Source organism: Pangasianodon hypophthalmus, chromosome 3, assembly GCF_027358585.1.
Source record: "Pangasianodon hypophthalmus isolate fPanHyp1 chromosome 3, fPanHyp1.pri, whole genome shotgun sequence".
Taxonomy (NCBI): domain Eukaryota; kingdom Metazoa; phylum Chordata; class Actinopteri; order Siluriformes; family Pangasiidae; genus Pangasianodon; species Pangasianodon hypophthalmus.
The window spans coordinates 27489847-27502970 of NC_069712.1; the positions used below are offsets into that span (position 1 = coordinate 27489847).

The 13124-nt window shown below is 40.1% G+C and overlaps 1 protein-coding gene across 36 annotated transcripts in view; it reads right to left on the reverse strand.

Annotated features, from left to right (window-relative positions):
- The window catches only part of dst (dystonin), a 138705-nt gene that overhangs the window by 41072 nt on the left and 84509 nt on the right, over nucleotides 1-13124 (reverse strand). For 35 of the 36 annotated variants that reach the window (XM_053232738.1, XM_053232750.1, XM_053232744.1 and 32 more), the window contains 21 exons: nucleotides 12956-13102; nucleotides 12558-12773; nucleotides 12304-12453; nucleotides 11908-12141; nucleotides 11290-11442; nucleotides 10880-11113; nucleotides 10520-10774; nucleotides 9856-10404; nucleotides 8567-8743; nucleotides 7953-8076; nucleotides 7492-7700; nucleotides 6812-7129; nucleotides 6525-6691; nucleotides 6128-6284; nucleotides 4906-5032; nucleotides 4727-4780; nucleotides 4252-4487; nucleotides 3990-4119; nucleotides 3591-3790; nucleotides 2093-2588; nucleotides 297-1765 (listed from right to left, as the gene is read on the reverse strand). In XM_053232738.1, the coding sequence (XP_053088713.1) occupies nucleotides 297-1765; nucleotides 2093-2588; nucleotides 3591-3790; nucleotides 3990-4119; nucleotides 4252-4487; nucleotides 4727-4780; nucleotides 4906-5032; nucleotides 6128-6284; nucleotides 6525-6691; nucleotides 6812-7129; nucleotides 7492-7700; nucleotides 7953-8076; nucleotides 8567-8743; nucleotides 9856-10404; nucleotides 10520-10774; nucleotides 10880-11113; nucleotides 11290-11442; nucleotides 11908-12141; nucleotides 12304-12453; nucleotides 12558-12773; nucleotides 12956-13102 (5802 nt within the window). The remainder of the gene's footprint in view (nucleotides 1-296; nucleotides 1766-2092; nucleotides 2589-3590; nucleotides 3791-3989; nucleotides 4120-4251; nucleotides 4488-4726; nucleotides 4781-4905; nucleotides 5033-6127; nucleotides 6285-6524; nucleotides 6692-6811; nucleotides 7130-7491; nucleotides 7701-7952; nucleotides 8077-8566; nucleotides 8744-9855; nucleotides 10405-10519; nucleotides 10775-10879; nucleotides 11114-11289; nucleotides 11443-11907; nucleotides 12142-12303; nucleotides 12454-12557; nucleotides 12774-12955; nucleotides 13103-13124) is intronic. The other variant, XM_053232751.1, reaches the window with a different exon arrangement.

Sequence of the window (13124 nt, forward strand, 5' to 3'; positions counted from 1 at the left end):
CTTCTTGTGTTTACAGCATGCCCTTGCACGTTGCACATGTTTATGCCTGATATAGTATTTCACCCAAAACAGAAAGACAGAAGCTGTCCTTATATGTAACTTTCTTGCAGCATACATAATATCATCACTATGTTAGGAAAATAAGGCTCATATGAGAACAAAAGAATCTGCGTGCACATACAGTCAGCTATCATACACATAATGAATCTGTTAATACAAATTTTGTTTCCTCACAACACAAGTCAACATATCAACACAAGGCAACAAGACAAGTGAAATTAATATAGTGATCTTACCTTGAAAAACTCCAGCTGTTGGTTAATGACCTCTGTCTCCATGCCAACTGGTCCTTGGGATTCCTCCTGCTCTTCTGCACCAGCTATTTTCTTTGTGAAAGTGTCCAGCTTGTAGTAAAACTCCTCCAGATGTTTCAGCATATCCTCAACCTGCTCTTTCCTCCCAATGGCCCGATCCATCAGTTTGCCACTCTGCTTGCTCAGGGCCTCTAAGTCTCTCTTCAGGCCCAGTAGATCTGGTGAGGCCTCTGACTCAAGCATCTTCTTGCAGTTATCTCTGGCACTGGCTGTGTTGGTCATCAGATCCTGGAGTTTTGTCACAAAGTTTTGGATGGTTCCTTGTTGATCTTGTAGAGTTTTCAGGTCTCTGGCTACTGGGCCCATACTATCTAATTCATCGTCCAGGTCTGCAAAGGTGGTGAACATCTCCCGAATGCTGTCCTGGAACTGTCCAATGCCCTGCAGTTTGTTCTCCAGTGTGGAGCACTTGTCTTCAATTGCTTTACTGATTGAGCTGTGCTCTTTCTCCAAAGTGTCTGCCTGAAGGAGGAGATCTATCACTCCTTCAACTTCTGGTACATCCACAACCAAACTTTGAGCTAGGCTTTTAAGGTTCTCTATCTGGTTCTGGACACCCTCTAAATTTTTCTGCTGAGCCTTAATGTTAGTTAGGTTCTTGTTACTATAACCTTGGACACCAAGACCAGATTGATATTCTAGTTGCTTTCTGGCACCCTCAATTTGGTCTGAGAGGACTTTATGTGTGTCACTGAACTCTTTCAACTTCTGCGAGAGCTTCTCGAGAGATTCTTTCTTGAGCTGCAACCCTTCTGTCAACTTATCCACATTCTTCCCAATAACAATAATCTCTTCCTTCACATCATCTACATCTGCTGTGGCCACTTCTAGAAGGCTGTCAGCAGCAACATTCAGCAGCTCCACCTGACCGCGATGTTTGTCCACATCCTTCTGGATGGCCTTTACCTGTGAGAGGGAATTCTCAACTTCTACAGGATTCACACTGAAATTTGCCTTGTTTTTCCTGTCTTCACACTCCTGCAGCCAAGTGCCCAAGCTCTCTGCATGCTCTTTGTATTTTCTGGCCCTCTCCATAGCAATATTAAGCTTCTCTGCCCTCTCCATGGCACCCTGCTTTACTTTCTCCCAGTTGGACCTGAGCACTGAGAGCTGTCCTTGAAGGGCCAACTTCTCCTCTCCCTCCGTGTTCTGTAGGAGAGCCTCTGCTTCCCGCATAATGTTCGTGTATGGTTCCTCTTGTTGACTCAGTGCATTCTGGATAATACTGTGCTCCCTTAGTCTTTGCAACAGAGTCTCCTCCTTGGTTGAGACTGACTGGGGCCCAGTCTGCTCTTTGAGTGTTTGCTCTAGCCAGCTCTGGAAGTCTTTAGATGTCCGATGAAATTCTTGGGAGCTGGCAAAGGTTGAGGTGAGATGCTGAATCCGCTTTCCTGGAGAAACAATTAGGCCACAAAGTTACAAGATAAGCAAAGGCAATCCCAATCTATTCCGATATTCAACAATACACCTGAATTATCATCATTAGACAGACAGCCGATCACTGGTTTAACAGGTTTCAAATGTGATAGCTATTTACAGTAAATACTGCTTATTCCTGCTTATTCGTGTTCTGTGGAAGAATTTTAAAAGTCGGACAGTATTGTGATCATCTGAGCATATACATGTAACAAAACCACAAAAGTCTGAGTAGTTACTGTAAATGTAAACAATTACATATTTTTCAGAATACACTCGTCAGTGAATGTAATCCAACAAACCTGCTTTGTCTTCAAGCATCTTAAAGGGTTTGGAAACACTTTCCAGCTGTGATGCGAGATTGGCTCTGAGATACTCCTCAGTCACTAGAGCTGAAAGTTCAGAGCAGAGACTTTCTGCCTCCTTTAGCCTCTTCTTCTCTTCACACAGCTTAGCCAGGACAGCATTAGTGGCTTCTAGCTGCTTCTTGACAGCATCAGGCTGTGTGCTGAGGGTCTGCTGGCCATTCAGCTGAAACTCCAGGTCTGCTGAACTCTCACCTAGGTGCCGTAGGAGCTCCTGGAACCGAGTAGTCTTACCCACAGCTTGCTCAATGAGGGCATCGCGGTCAGACAGCTGGCTTGTCAGGCCCAGCCACTTCTGGGTGATAACATCCAGCTGTTTCTTTACCTTCTCTACAGTAGGGTCCTGATTTCCTGATGCAGTACTGATAACCATGGCAGCTTCATTCAGTTGCTCATACTGAGGTTTGCGACCTTCAAACTCTTTCAGAAGAATCTAGGATTCAGTTAGAAATGTTGTACACTCTGGTCAAGTTGTTTTGTCTTAAGTTTCTTCATACATCATTTTCAAATATGTAATATTGCCTGCTTTATATTTTAGCATACTTAAGTACAGCCTTGCCAACTCTGAAGAGGCATAATGCTCTAGTCTCAACGAGGAGGGTGGGGGTAAAAAAGGTGCATTCTGTCTAAGAAAGAAACTGGCGTGCCCGTATGTACAGGGTTTTATGGCAACCAGTGGCATGGGGGGGGGGGGGGAAGCTGCTGTTCATCTGTTTTAGTTAAGATGTAGATAACAAAATAGTTCACATGTAAACTTGTAAGAATTTGTGAACATGTGTGTACAGTTTAAATAAAACAGACAAGCGGGAGCTTTTTTCCCCCCCAAGAGCTTGGTGGTTACTGTAAAACCCTGTCTGTATAGTCCAGTATCTACTTGACCATGATCTTTGAACACATCTGACTGCGTTTTTAATCACTTTCTAATTATCATTACTATTAAAATTACTTGGAAAGATTTTACACTTTGTTGTAGGTCTTATTACCTGTGCATGTTCAATGTGTACTCCTTTACTTTTTTTTGTCAAAACATTCTCCATATTCCTTGACAGAAAGTGAGGCCAAATCTTTCAAGAGGTAAAAATCAAGTCAAGATGAGGGCACCAGCTAGAAAATTACTTTCATTACTTTCATTTTTACATGTGAGATGGGGAGAAGGAGGTAGGGCTTCCAGGAGATGTCAGTTAATATTAGAGAGTTCAAAACACCTACACAACTGTCAATCATTTGAGATTCATAAAAATGGCTCATCTGTTTTTACTGGGGAAAAAGAAGCCTCTCTTAGTGTATTTTTGTGTGATAAATTGTAGCAGCATACACTAACGTTAAAATGCCGAGCTCCTAGGCAAAATGCTTGAAGGTTGGCAAGGTCTGTAAGGATTATCCACAACATATTTAATGCAAAAGGTTTCTTTTAACTGTACTTCTGCTGTAGTACCTGGACTTGCTGCTTTTGCGTGTTGAGCATATTGGGGTCCATAGATAGAGGGCCTAGCACACTCATCATCAGATCTTTCTCTTGAAGCCACTGTGAGAGCTGTGGTTGGTTTGTCTGGAAGAGCTCCAGCATGCGGGATGACTCCTCCAGATGCTGCTTCCTGTTCTCTACAGATCCCCTGACCTCCTCCCATCCTGCATCTGTAACATGGAGCATAGCACAGGCAGCATCACTCAAAATCTTTTACGGGGCGAACTGCATCTAAGGTCATGGGCTTTCCTAACTACAGAAATGCTTTTACATGAAGGGACAGTTTTGCACCTGGTCAGCACTAGGGTTCTGAAAATGATTACAGTGGAATAGATTTCATTTTAGATTAATATTTTGGGAGATGCATACCCATCTGTTTCAGCATGTTCTTCCATTTTTCTGCCTCAGGTGAATCAGGGCTTTCCTCTATCAGGTGAAGTAGCTTCTCCCTCAGTTCTTGGTACTGCTGCTGTTTTTGGTGGATATTTTCCTCATAAGCCTTTGTCACAAGAGAAAAAAATAGGGATTTTACTGTCAATATCAACAAGAAATTATTCAACTATTAAACATGTAATTTGAAAGTGCATTCACACAAGCAGCTATACATAACTTATTGAATGAGTGCACTCACTTTCTGCCGTTCGATTTGCATTTTCATTGAGTCTTTGCCTGCTGGCTCAGAATTCCATGATACTGCTGTCTTCTTCATGTTCTCCAGCCACTGCAGCGTTGACTGAGCCTCATGCTGGACCCCTTGGACCTTTAGCAACAGAGCACTTAGCTCTGAGGACCTGGTCTTCAGCAGCTCCCCAAGGCTGCTATAATCCTCATTGACAGAGGACATGTTCTGCTGCACCAGCATCAGCTCTATAAACAGCACAGAAAAAAAAATTAGTCTGCTATAGCTAGAACAAAATGTCAAATAAACTACACTTGGTTAGGACAAGTTTATACACAAACTGGGTAACCAGCAACAGCTTGCTATTATTCTTTGAGCTTACATTTGCTGAAGAAATTGTATCATATGGAATTTAGAGTTTCCAGGCAAGATGCATAGGATACATAAGAAAAAAAATGTGATGAAATGTGAAACTGTACATTTTTACCTTTGTTTGTCAGATATGGACCTCCTGTACCTGAGCCATTACTGACTGCTGAACCTAGGGCAGTAAAAGAGAATGCATCACATTTCATCCATTTAAGATCATAGTGGAAACATTGCCTTGGACAGAGACAAACACAATAAGTGGGCTCATAAATTCCTAAAAATAATCTCTGGGAATACCTGATTTATGATGCATTCTGGCTTTGGCTGGTGATGTCAAAACACTGATTAGGGTACACAGTGCAGACCCTTTGCTATTTATATCTTGGACAGCAGGAGCTTTAGCAGTCCATTCTTCTAGCAAGCCCTGTAGAGAAAGAAATCTGGCTTTTAAAGCAGTGTAAACACCAAAAATGCAAAATATGCATCTGTTAACGTTCCCAAAATTACTAAGAAAGAGTTCACTTGAACAGAGAAGGCTATTCAATATCATTTCTTATAAACAGCACTTTTTTCATCCTAATGCAATTTAGATCTTTGGTCTTATTTTACATAGTCAAGCATATTTGGTTTTGGGAACTGTGAATTTTTAAAATAATTTTTTAACATTAAACTTATATTAAAATAAATGCATTGTGTATATTTACTCAGTGTCATTTTTATTCATATAAACTTCCAGCACTAGACACCTTATAATTAGTCTGGTGTAAAATATGTATTAAAAAAACTTTATTTGTATTCAAAAATTTTATTTACTCCACTAGGCCAGCACAACTAATTATAGTTATTGTCTGTGAAAATGGTAAAAGGATAAAAGCAAAGACCTGAAATACAGGTGGGAGTCACATGTCCAGTGTATTTTTTTTATTAAGGTTAATCTAGCACACCGGCCACATGTCATGTAATGGAGGCGAAGGCGGATGAAAGTGCAGACGTGAATTTTAATGAAAAACGAACCAACGTAAATTTAGACACACAAAAAACATGGAGTAAGATCTTGAGGCAAAAGACAAAGCCCCCAAGCTGCATTCATGTCAAGGCCAAATTGGAAACAAGACATGTCTATATATGCTGCAATATTTTCTAATGAATGTAGTTGGTTCTATTTCCCTAAATATAAACAAATGGAAACCACTACAACCCAAAGCAAATTAAAAAAAAAAAAAAAAAAAAAAAAAAAGTAAACGTGTCGCATCATGTACAATCACATGTTAATTAATGTGTCCTTTCTTTGTCCCACGGGCTTCATATCTGCCTGCCTGCTCCCGTCCCTGCATCAGACTAAAAACACCCGCTCCCACAACTTTTGGTGGGTCCCATGGGATCCCAGTCCCAATTCACACCTCTACTACATTGTTTTCTGTCAACTGAAAATAAATGCAATTTTTTATAGGAGCAAATATGATAGAGCTCAGCTCCAAAGTATCGCCTGTGTGGGAAACAGTGAAGAGGGTGCACTCACAGTGACTTTCTTCACGTCATTTCCCAGGCCCTGTTCACTGCAGTTGGGCTGAACCACAGGCACTTGCTCTTTTGTTTCCTCCAGCCACTTCATCAGCACCCCTGTGGCTGCTTTGAACTCACCCAGCTGGTCCTGGCAGGACAACACCTCCTCCTCTCTATAATACACAAGATCCACACACACATACTGTTACATTCTCATGACACAGCAGTATGGCCACTAATGAGACCAACCATGCAGGTGGCATTAATTATATTTTCTGCCATGACTCATCGAAATGAATCTTGTATTTATTCGCACACAATACTATAACAGTTCAGATGTCAATGTTATGTGCTTCTTACTGTATCTAGGGATAGATACATAAATGAAAAAGACATCACAGAGCAACACTCACTTCTCTTTAACAGTGTCCTTAAAGGTATTAAACGTGTTAGACAGGTTTGCCAGCTTGCCCTGAATTAGAGCTGTGCTTCCCTCTGGGCCAGAGTTAGCAAGCTCCTTTGACAACAAGTGCAGTGTTTCCATGTCCTGTGCATGTTCAGCCAACTCTGCATTTATATCCTACAAATATAGATTTGGAATATTTTTAAGTCAATTAAATTACACATGGATATTAAATTGTCTTAAGCCGGGAGGGTACATTAGATAAAATATTCCTTGAGTAAGTAGCTTGGGGATTACCTGCACCAGCTGGGAGAGCTCATTTACATTTTTCCCAGGTCCATCGGTCTCACAGAGAGCATGTGAATGTTTCAGCACAAACTCCTGGACCTTCTCAGATGTCTTCTCAAACTGTTCCACCTTGTCCTTCAACTGCTCCATCTGTGAAATCTTCTGCTTGTGCTTCTCACAGGCAGTTTCAAAGCGTTGTGTCAGTCCTTCCATCTTTGCCTGGAGAGCAGCTGCTGCTGCTGGCTCTGCAGTCTCTACAAACTTCTTCACTTTGGCCTTCATAGTGGAGATACTGCTCTGCCTGCTGGACATGTCCTGCTCCAGAGCCTGTGTATTAAAAAAATTGTGGTCACATGATAATCTGTTCATATAAGAGGTGCTGTTATTTTTGTTGTGAATGTTAGATGGGAACAATAATGTTCAGGTTTTTTTTAAACATTTGGTTAATGATAATGGATCTAATTTGGTTAATTAGACAATGTTAGGGTTACATAAACTAGTCAACTAGTTGACGAATCCATTTGCTAATCGCTTTTGTGGGTATGTCTACTAGTTGGAGCACAGGGAAAAACAGTGAGGCAGACAGTAAGAAGATACAGGCACCCTTGGTAGTAAAATATTTTTTTTAAGTAAACTGCTATAATAAAAATGTCATAAGAACGTTCTACTGGTGAGAAAAAGCAACATACTGCCTCCTTGCTGAGTGCATCTGCAATAGCAGCTGAGTCTAGGGGCACTTGTGATTCCTCCCCAACATTTTCCTCCACCTTCTTCATCCAGTTCATCATCTCATCCAGACCATCCTGCACACTGAGTGAGCGTGTTAATGTCACCTGCAGCTTCTCATTCCGGTCACTCACTGACTTGGACAAGTTATCGTACCTTTCCACAATGTCATCTGAAAACAGTTTAGAGATAGGTCAAGTATGGATACCACAAACCATTTCAATCATAAACACTGTAGTAGACTGTAATACTGTTATAGAATTATAGTATACTATTACAACATAGTATTCTGAACACCTTAAAAAGGTCCACAAAAGTCATTTAAATGTAAATATTAGGTTATCAGAGCGACATTTACTTTTTATGAGACAGAATTTTACTTTAAAGTAGAGTAAGAATAGAGATTTGAGAAAGTATGACCCACCAGCTGCTTCCTGAATCTCATCCTTGTTGTTTAGCAGGTCTCCCTCTGCTGTGATAAGAGCATCTACTGTTTTGCGTAGTGTCTCCATAGCCACCTGATGGCCAGTTGTCTGCCCTTGAAGAGCCTGAGACAGAGAACAAAAAACTAAATAACATCACTAAAAATTATGTGAATAATCAGTATACTTAAAACGTAATCACTAAAAACGTAAACATCTCTAATCCCTTAAAAACGTAAACATCTCTAATCCCTTAATATCACTTCGCCCTCATATTAATTGCAGGCCAACGGAGTGAGCATAAAGCATTAACACAGACAAACTATGTTGGAGTGAGCTGGCTAATTTACGTAATCCGTGTTCTCTGCTCCTTTAACAAACCTTTAAGTGGTTTGTGTGATTCATGCTGTTGTGTGTTGAAAAGAGTGTATGTGTATATGGAGTGTCTGCATAGCTGAGTGATGATCTTCCAGTCCTTTTGGGACTATGAGTGAATTCTAAAGAGTGAGTGTAAAAAAAGCTTTTCCATTCCGTGTTGTCTATGCTAGATGTAAATGTTTTGACTCTAAGAACATAGCTGTGAATGATGAAGAAAGTGTGGGATTCTTTCTCATGCCTTGGTCTCTTCCAGTTGTCTCTGGAGTGTTTGGGGGTCTGCAGCAATAGGTTCAGACTGTTGCCTTCTTGCCTCTGCCTCAGAACTACTGAGCCATGTCAATAGGCCACTAGTAGCATCTTCATACTTCTTGTACTTGTCAATGATATCTTTGAGATTGTTTCCAAGCTGGTTGCACTGAAACAAAGGGGAGTTCATTATAAGTACACGCTATACATGTGCTCAAGTGATTAACAACATTTGAGATAGTTGAAAGGAGGAAAATAAAAGTTTGTTAACCCCTTAAACTCTCAGAACCTTTCGGTAGGTCCAGATTTCTTGCTCTTGTAACTACATACAGTCAGCTACAGAATTATTGGTATCCTTGGTAAATACTGATTGGAAAAAAAATTATAAGAAAAACGTCTGTGGTTAATCAGCTTAATCTCACAATGAAAATACTTATGAAATCTAACCTTTCACCAAAGTAAATTTATTTTAGGGAAAAAAATCATCAAACCTTCCTTTGCCAACATAACACCATTGCGTCTTCTCCTATAATGCATAATAAGACTGGGGAATATAGAGCAATCTCTAATGATGTGTCTCTGTGTGTGGGGGGGCAAAATGCACTTGTTTTTCCATAATGCCCTTAATTATTTCATGGTTGTTGCCATTTTTTACAGGTATTGCCCAACTTATAAAGATCTCATTTCATTTGAGATTCTCTAATACTCTCCACGTTGATGAATATTTGGTCTGATTAGATTTGGCCTCATATATCTGCAGGAAGTCATGGATGACCAAATCTTTAAAAAACATATATGAGAACAGGCTTCAGTTATATTTTGATCATAAGAATTTCTAGGTTGCAAACAAAAGTGATACAAGTAGGTTTGTTAACGAAAATAATTATGGCAATATGTTTTTTTATGTTCTTCAAATAACAATTGAAGGTTCGATTTATTTCATATTTTCAGTGTGGTATGAAGCTAACTAACCATAAAGACATTTTTTCATAACCATTACCAAGGGTGCCAAAAATTCTGCAGCCAATTTTATATTTTTCTATTAGTTTCATAAGAAAATAATTCATAGTAGGTGATAACGATATATACTGTATAATAAGCTAGTGATTTAAGGGCTTAATAGACTGAAATATCAGCTTTGGATGACATGGTTTTACACAGGGCTTATTATTACATTATTTCCATAGAAATGTTGCCATCTGTTGGTCAAGAATGGAAAGGACCATGCTAAGAAACAATGCAAGGCCCACAAATATCCAAGCAAAGACAAAGCGCAATTACTTGGGTGTGCATGACTTTGTACTGAGTAGCGGTGGAATCCAGCTTCTCCTTCACAGCAGCACACGTTCCTGAAGTGTCCACCTCAAGCAATCCCTGTTTCTCCTTACACTCACTACGGCTGCAGGACTTGGCCACATCCAGCACCTTCTGGCCTGAGATGGTGATGAAACGCAAGTCTCCCTTGTGGGAGATCACATCCTCGTAGAAGCTTTTCTGCTTCTGAAGCTTCTCCTGCAGAACATCTAAGTGGCCAGTGGGGGTTCCCAGCTCTGCCAGCTGCTCCTGTGCCTGCTGCAGCCACACTCCAAACTCCGCGTAATCACCTTGGAACTTGCGCAACTCCTCCTGAACACACTGCATCTGCTTCATCTGCTGCTCAGCCTGGGTGAGTGAGGCCTCATAGCGCCCCCTCAGCTCCTGGATGTCCTTCTGGAGCTTCTCTTTTTCAGTTGGAGAGAGAACGTCTGCCTGCTTGTCCAGCAGAGCCTGGGCAGACTGGGTGGCAATGATTAGGTCTTGCTGCTGGGAGAGGATCTCTTGGTGGTGAGCCTGTAGAGGGATGTTTTACATTATGTATTTTATTTCTCTATTTCTAGAAATCTCTCAAGATTAATTATATGCTGCTCACTAAAACATGATTATGCAACTGGACTCTTCTACTTACCTTAAGCCTCTCATATTGCTGATCTATATCCAATTCTTTAGTGTCTTCACCTGACCACTGTGAGGTATTATCTGTGGTGTCCAGTGCATTTCCATTAGGGTCACCTTCCTTTTCTGTTATTTTTCCTTCTGCTGGCATGTTTCCATTCTCTTTGGCCGTTCCTTCCATCTCTTTTTCTTTCCCTATATTGGATACCCAGTCTAAGAGAACCTCTATTTTATTTTTGGTCTCTTCAAGTTGTTCCACAGCTGCAACCTAAACAAAAAAAAAATATAAATATATAAAATAAAAAATATATAAATACTTACAACAAGCTAGAATTATCAATGCTAACACAAGTAGCAGTAGAAACTGTCCAACCTTTTCTGTCTCCTGTCTGATAACAGTTGTCACAACTTTCTCCAGTTCTTTCCTGGTTTCCTCTGCTCTCTGGTTAAGCATATTGGCTTTGCTCTTCACCTCTTCCAACTTGAGCTCAATAGCAGCCACCTGTTCGGGTGTCAGTTTGCTCCGGTTCTCCTCCAGGAACTTCTTAGTGCTACTGATGACTTCATTCAAGGCACTTACATTAGCTTGGATGTCTTTCTGCAAAGCCTGTTCGAAAAGTGGAGACAGACCAGGAGTCATGAATTTAGTACCAGTTATACAAATCTTAAAAAATTGCACTTGCAACCACAACAGATAAACCAAATTTAGGTTGAGGTACGCAAGTTAAATTTTTTAATTAACACTTCTCAGCAAAATACTATAAATGATGTGTATGCATATACCTGGTTCTCTTGTTGGTACTGCTGGAGGTCTCCCACACTCTTTGCACTGTTGGATTGCTGCTGGTGTCCAATGAGACGGTTCTCAGTCTGTGTTAGGTCATCATACAGCTCCTGAAGCTTGGCTACGAACTCCTTCTGCCTCTCAACAGCATTCTGGCACAAATGACAACTTGAGTTATAAAATGAAAATTCTTTCAATTTAACATAATTCAACATTCCATAAAGTCAACACAACTGAGTATGCTGTAAACATGCTAGCTATTAACAAGATTAGGGTTTTGAGTTTAGACCAGAAAGTGACAAATGCAAAAAGAAAACAAAAGTTTTCTTTGATATGTTAGGGCTGACTTGTTGGAAAGCATTCCAAAGAAGATGCGCAGTAAAAAGATTTGGTCCTCTCAAGTATGAGCTCAACGGTTTCTTGAAGCCTGCAAAATGTGAACATGATGAGAAAATACTTGTATGCTGTGATCATGCAATGTTATTGTTGTGCTGTTAGGGAAATCATGCATTTCCTACGAACAGCACACTGATATATTGATTCTATAATCAGCAAAAGCATCCCGTTCCAAAACAGCTCAACACATTTCAATGAACTCCATTTAGAGTCATTCAGACCTTCTGCTGAATCTCATCCTCACAGATCACCAAATGGAGGTCCAATGTTTGCCTCTGAGTAAACACTCGGTCCATCAGTTCCTTAAAGGCTCTCTGTGTGGCACTGAGCGATTTCAGCATCTGTCTGTTCTGGGCTGGGTTTAGGAACTGTGCATTCTCAGATATGAAGTTCTGGACATCAAAAGCTGTATCTTCTAGATTCTGTCGAGTGCCAGATAGGTTTTTCTCCAGGTCCTGAAAACAAAAAAAAGTCTTTAAATGATTATGGGTTAAATTCCAGTATACTTTACATTGTTAATAAAATGAGCTGAAGGAAATTCTTACATGGTTATTGGTAAATGTTGATGAGATAGCCTATGAAATAAATAAAATTGGATTTTTTAAAATGAAACATACCTTATTTTGTTGAATCCTATATTTAACTGTCTCCAAGTCATCCGTGTTCATGATGTCAAGCTTACATACCATCTCACAATTATCTTGAATACAAGATGACAGCTTTTCAAGGGAACTGAGAAGGTCTTGATATGTACACTCCAAATTTGCCTGAAAAACATTCAGACATGAACAAATCTTATGTCAACACTACGCAACTATTCATTCTAATGCTAAATTAATAAAGGCATATGGTCTATTTCTCAGATACTGACCTTGGCTGCATCAATGGCCTGGAGAATTGCGTTACGTCTCTCAGATGATAAATGGCAAACATCTGTGAAAGCAGCTTGCAAATCTACAAAAACTGTAGCTAAATCGTGTTGGACTTGTGTGGGGATGAGTTCATCAGCAGATTTTAAAAGCTGCTCAGCTACCTCCAAATCTGAGGTTAAAATGTCAGGAAATGTAGCAAGCTGTGCTTCCAAAGACTAGAAACAAAAATGTTTGGGATTAGAGATTATACAAACAGGAACAAGATGATAAATGGAGATGGATGAAAATATATCTAGCTAGTAAAGCAGATGTACAAAGTCAGAAGAAAGTGAGCAAGAAAAAGCACTTGAGTATGTGAAGCATTAACAAAAATCCAACATTGCAATGATGGACAAACCTGAGCTGCTTCCAGTTGGTCTTGTAAACCTTCAATGTGAGTTGCTAAAGGACCTTGGGTCAAAAAATCATTCCTGATGTCTTCAAGTGTGTCATAGTGATCCTGGAGTTTACCAACACATTCCAAATAATCCTGGGTGGAACATTTCTGCAACATATTCCAAAATAAT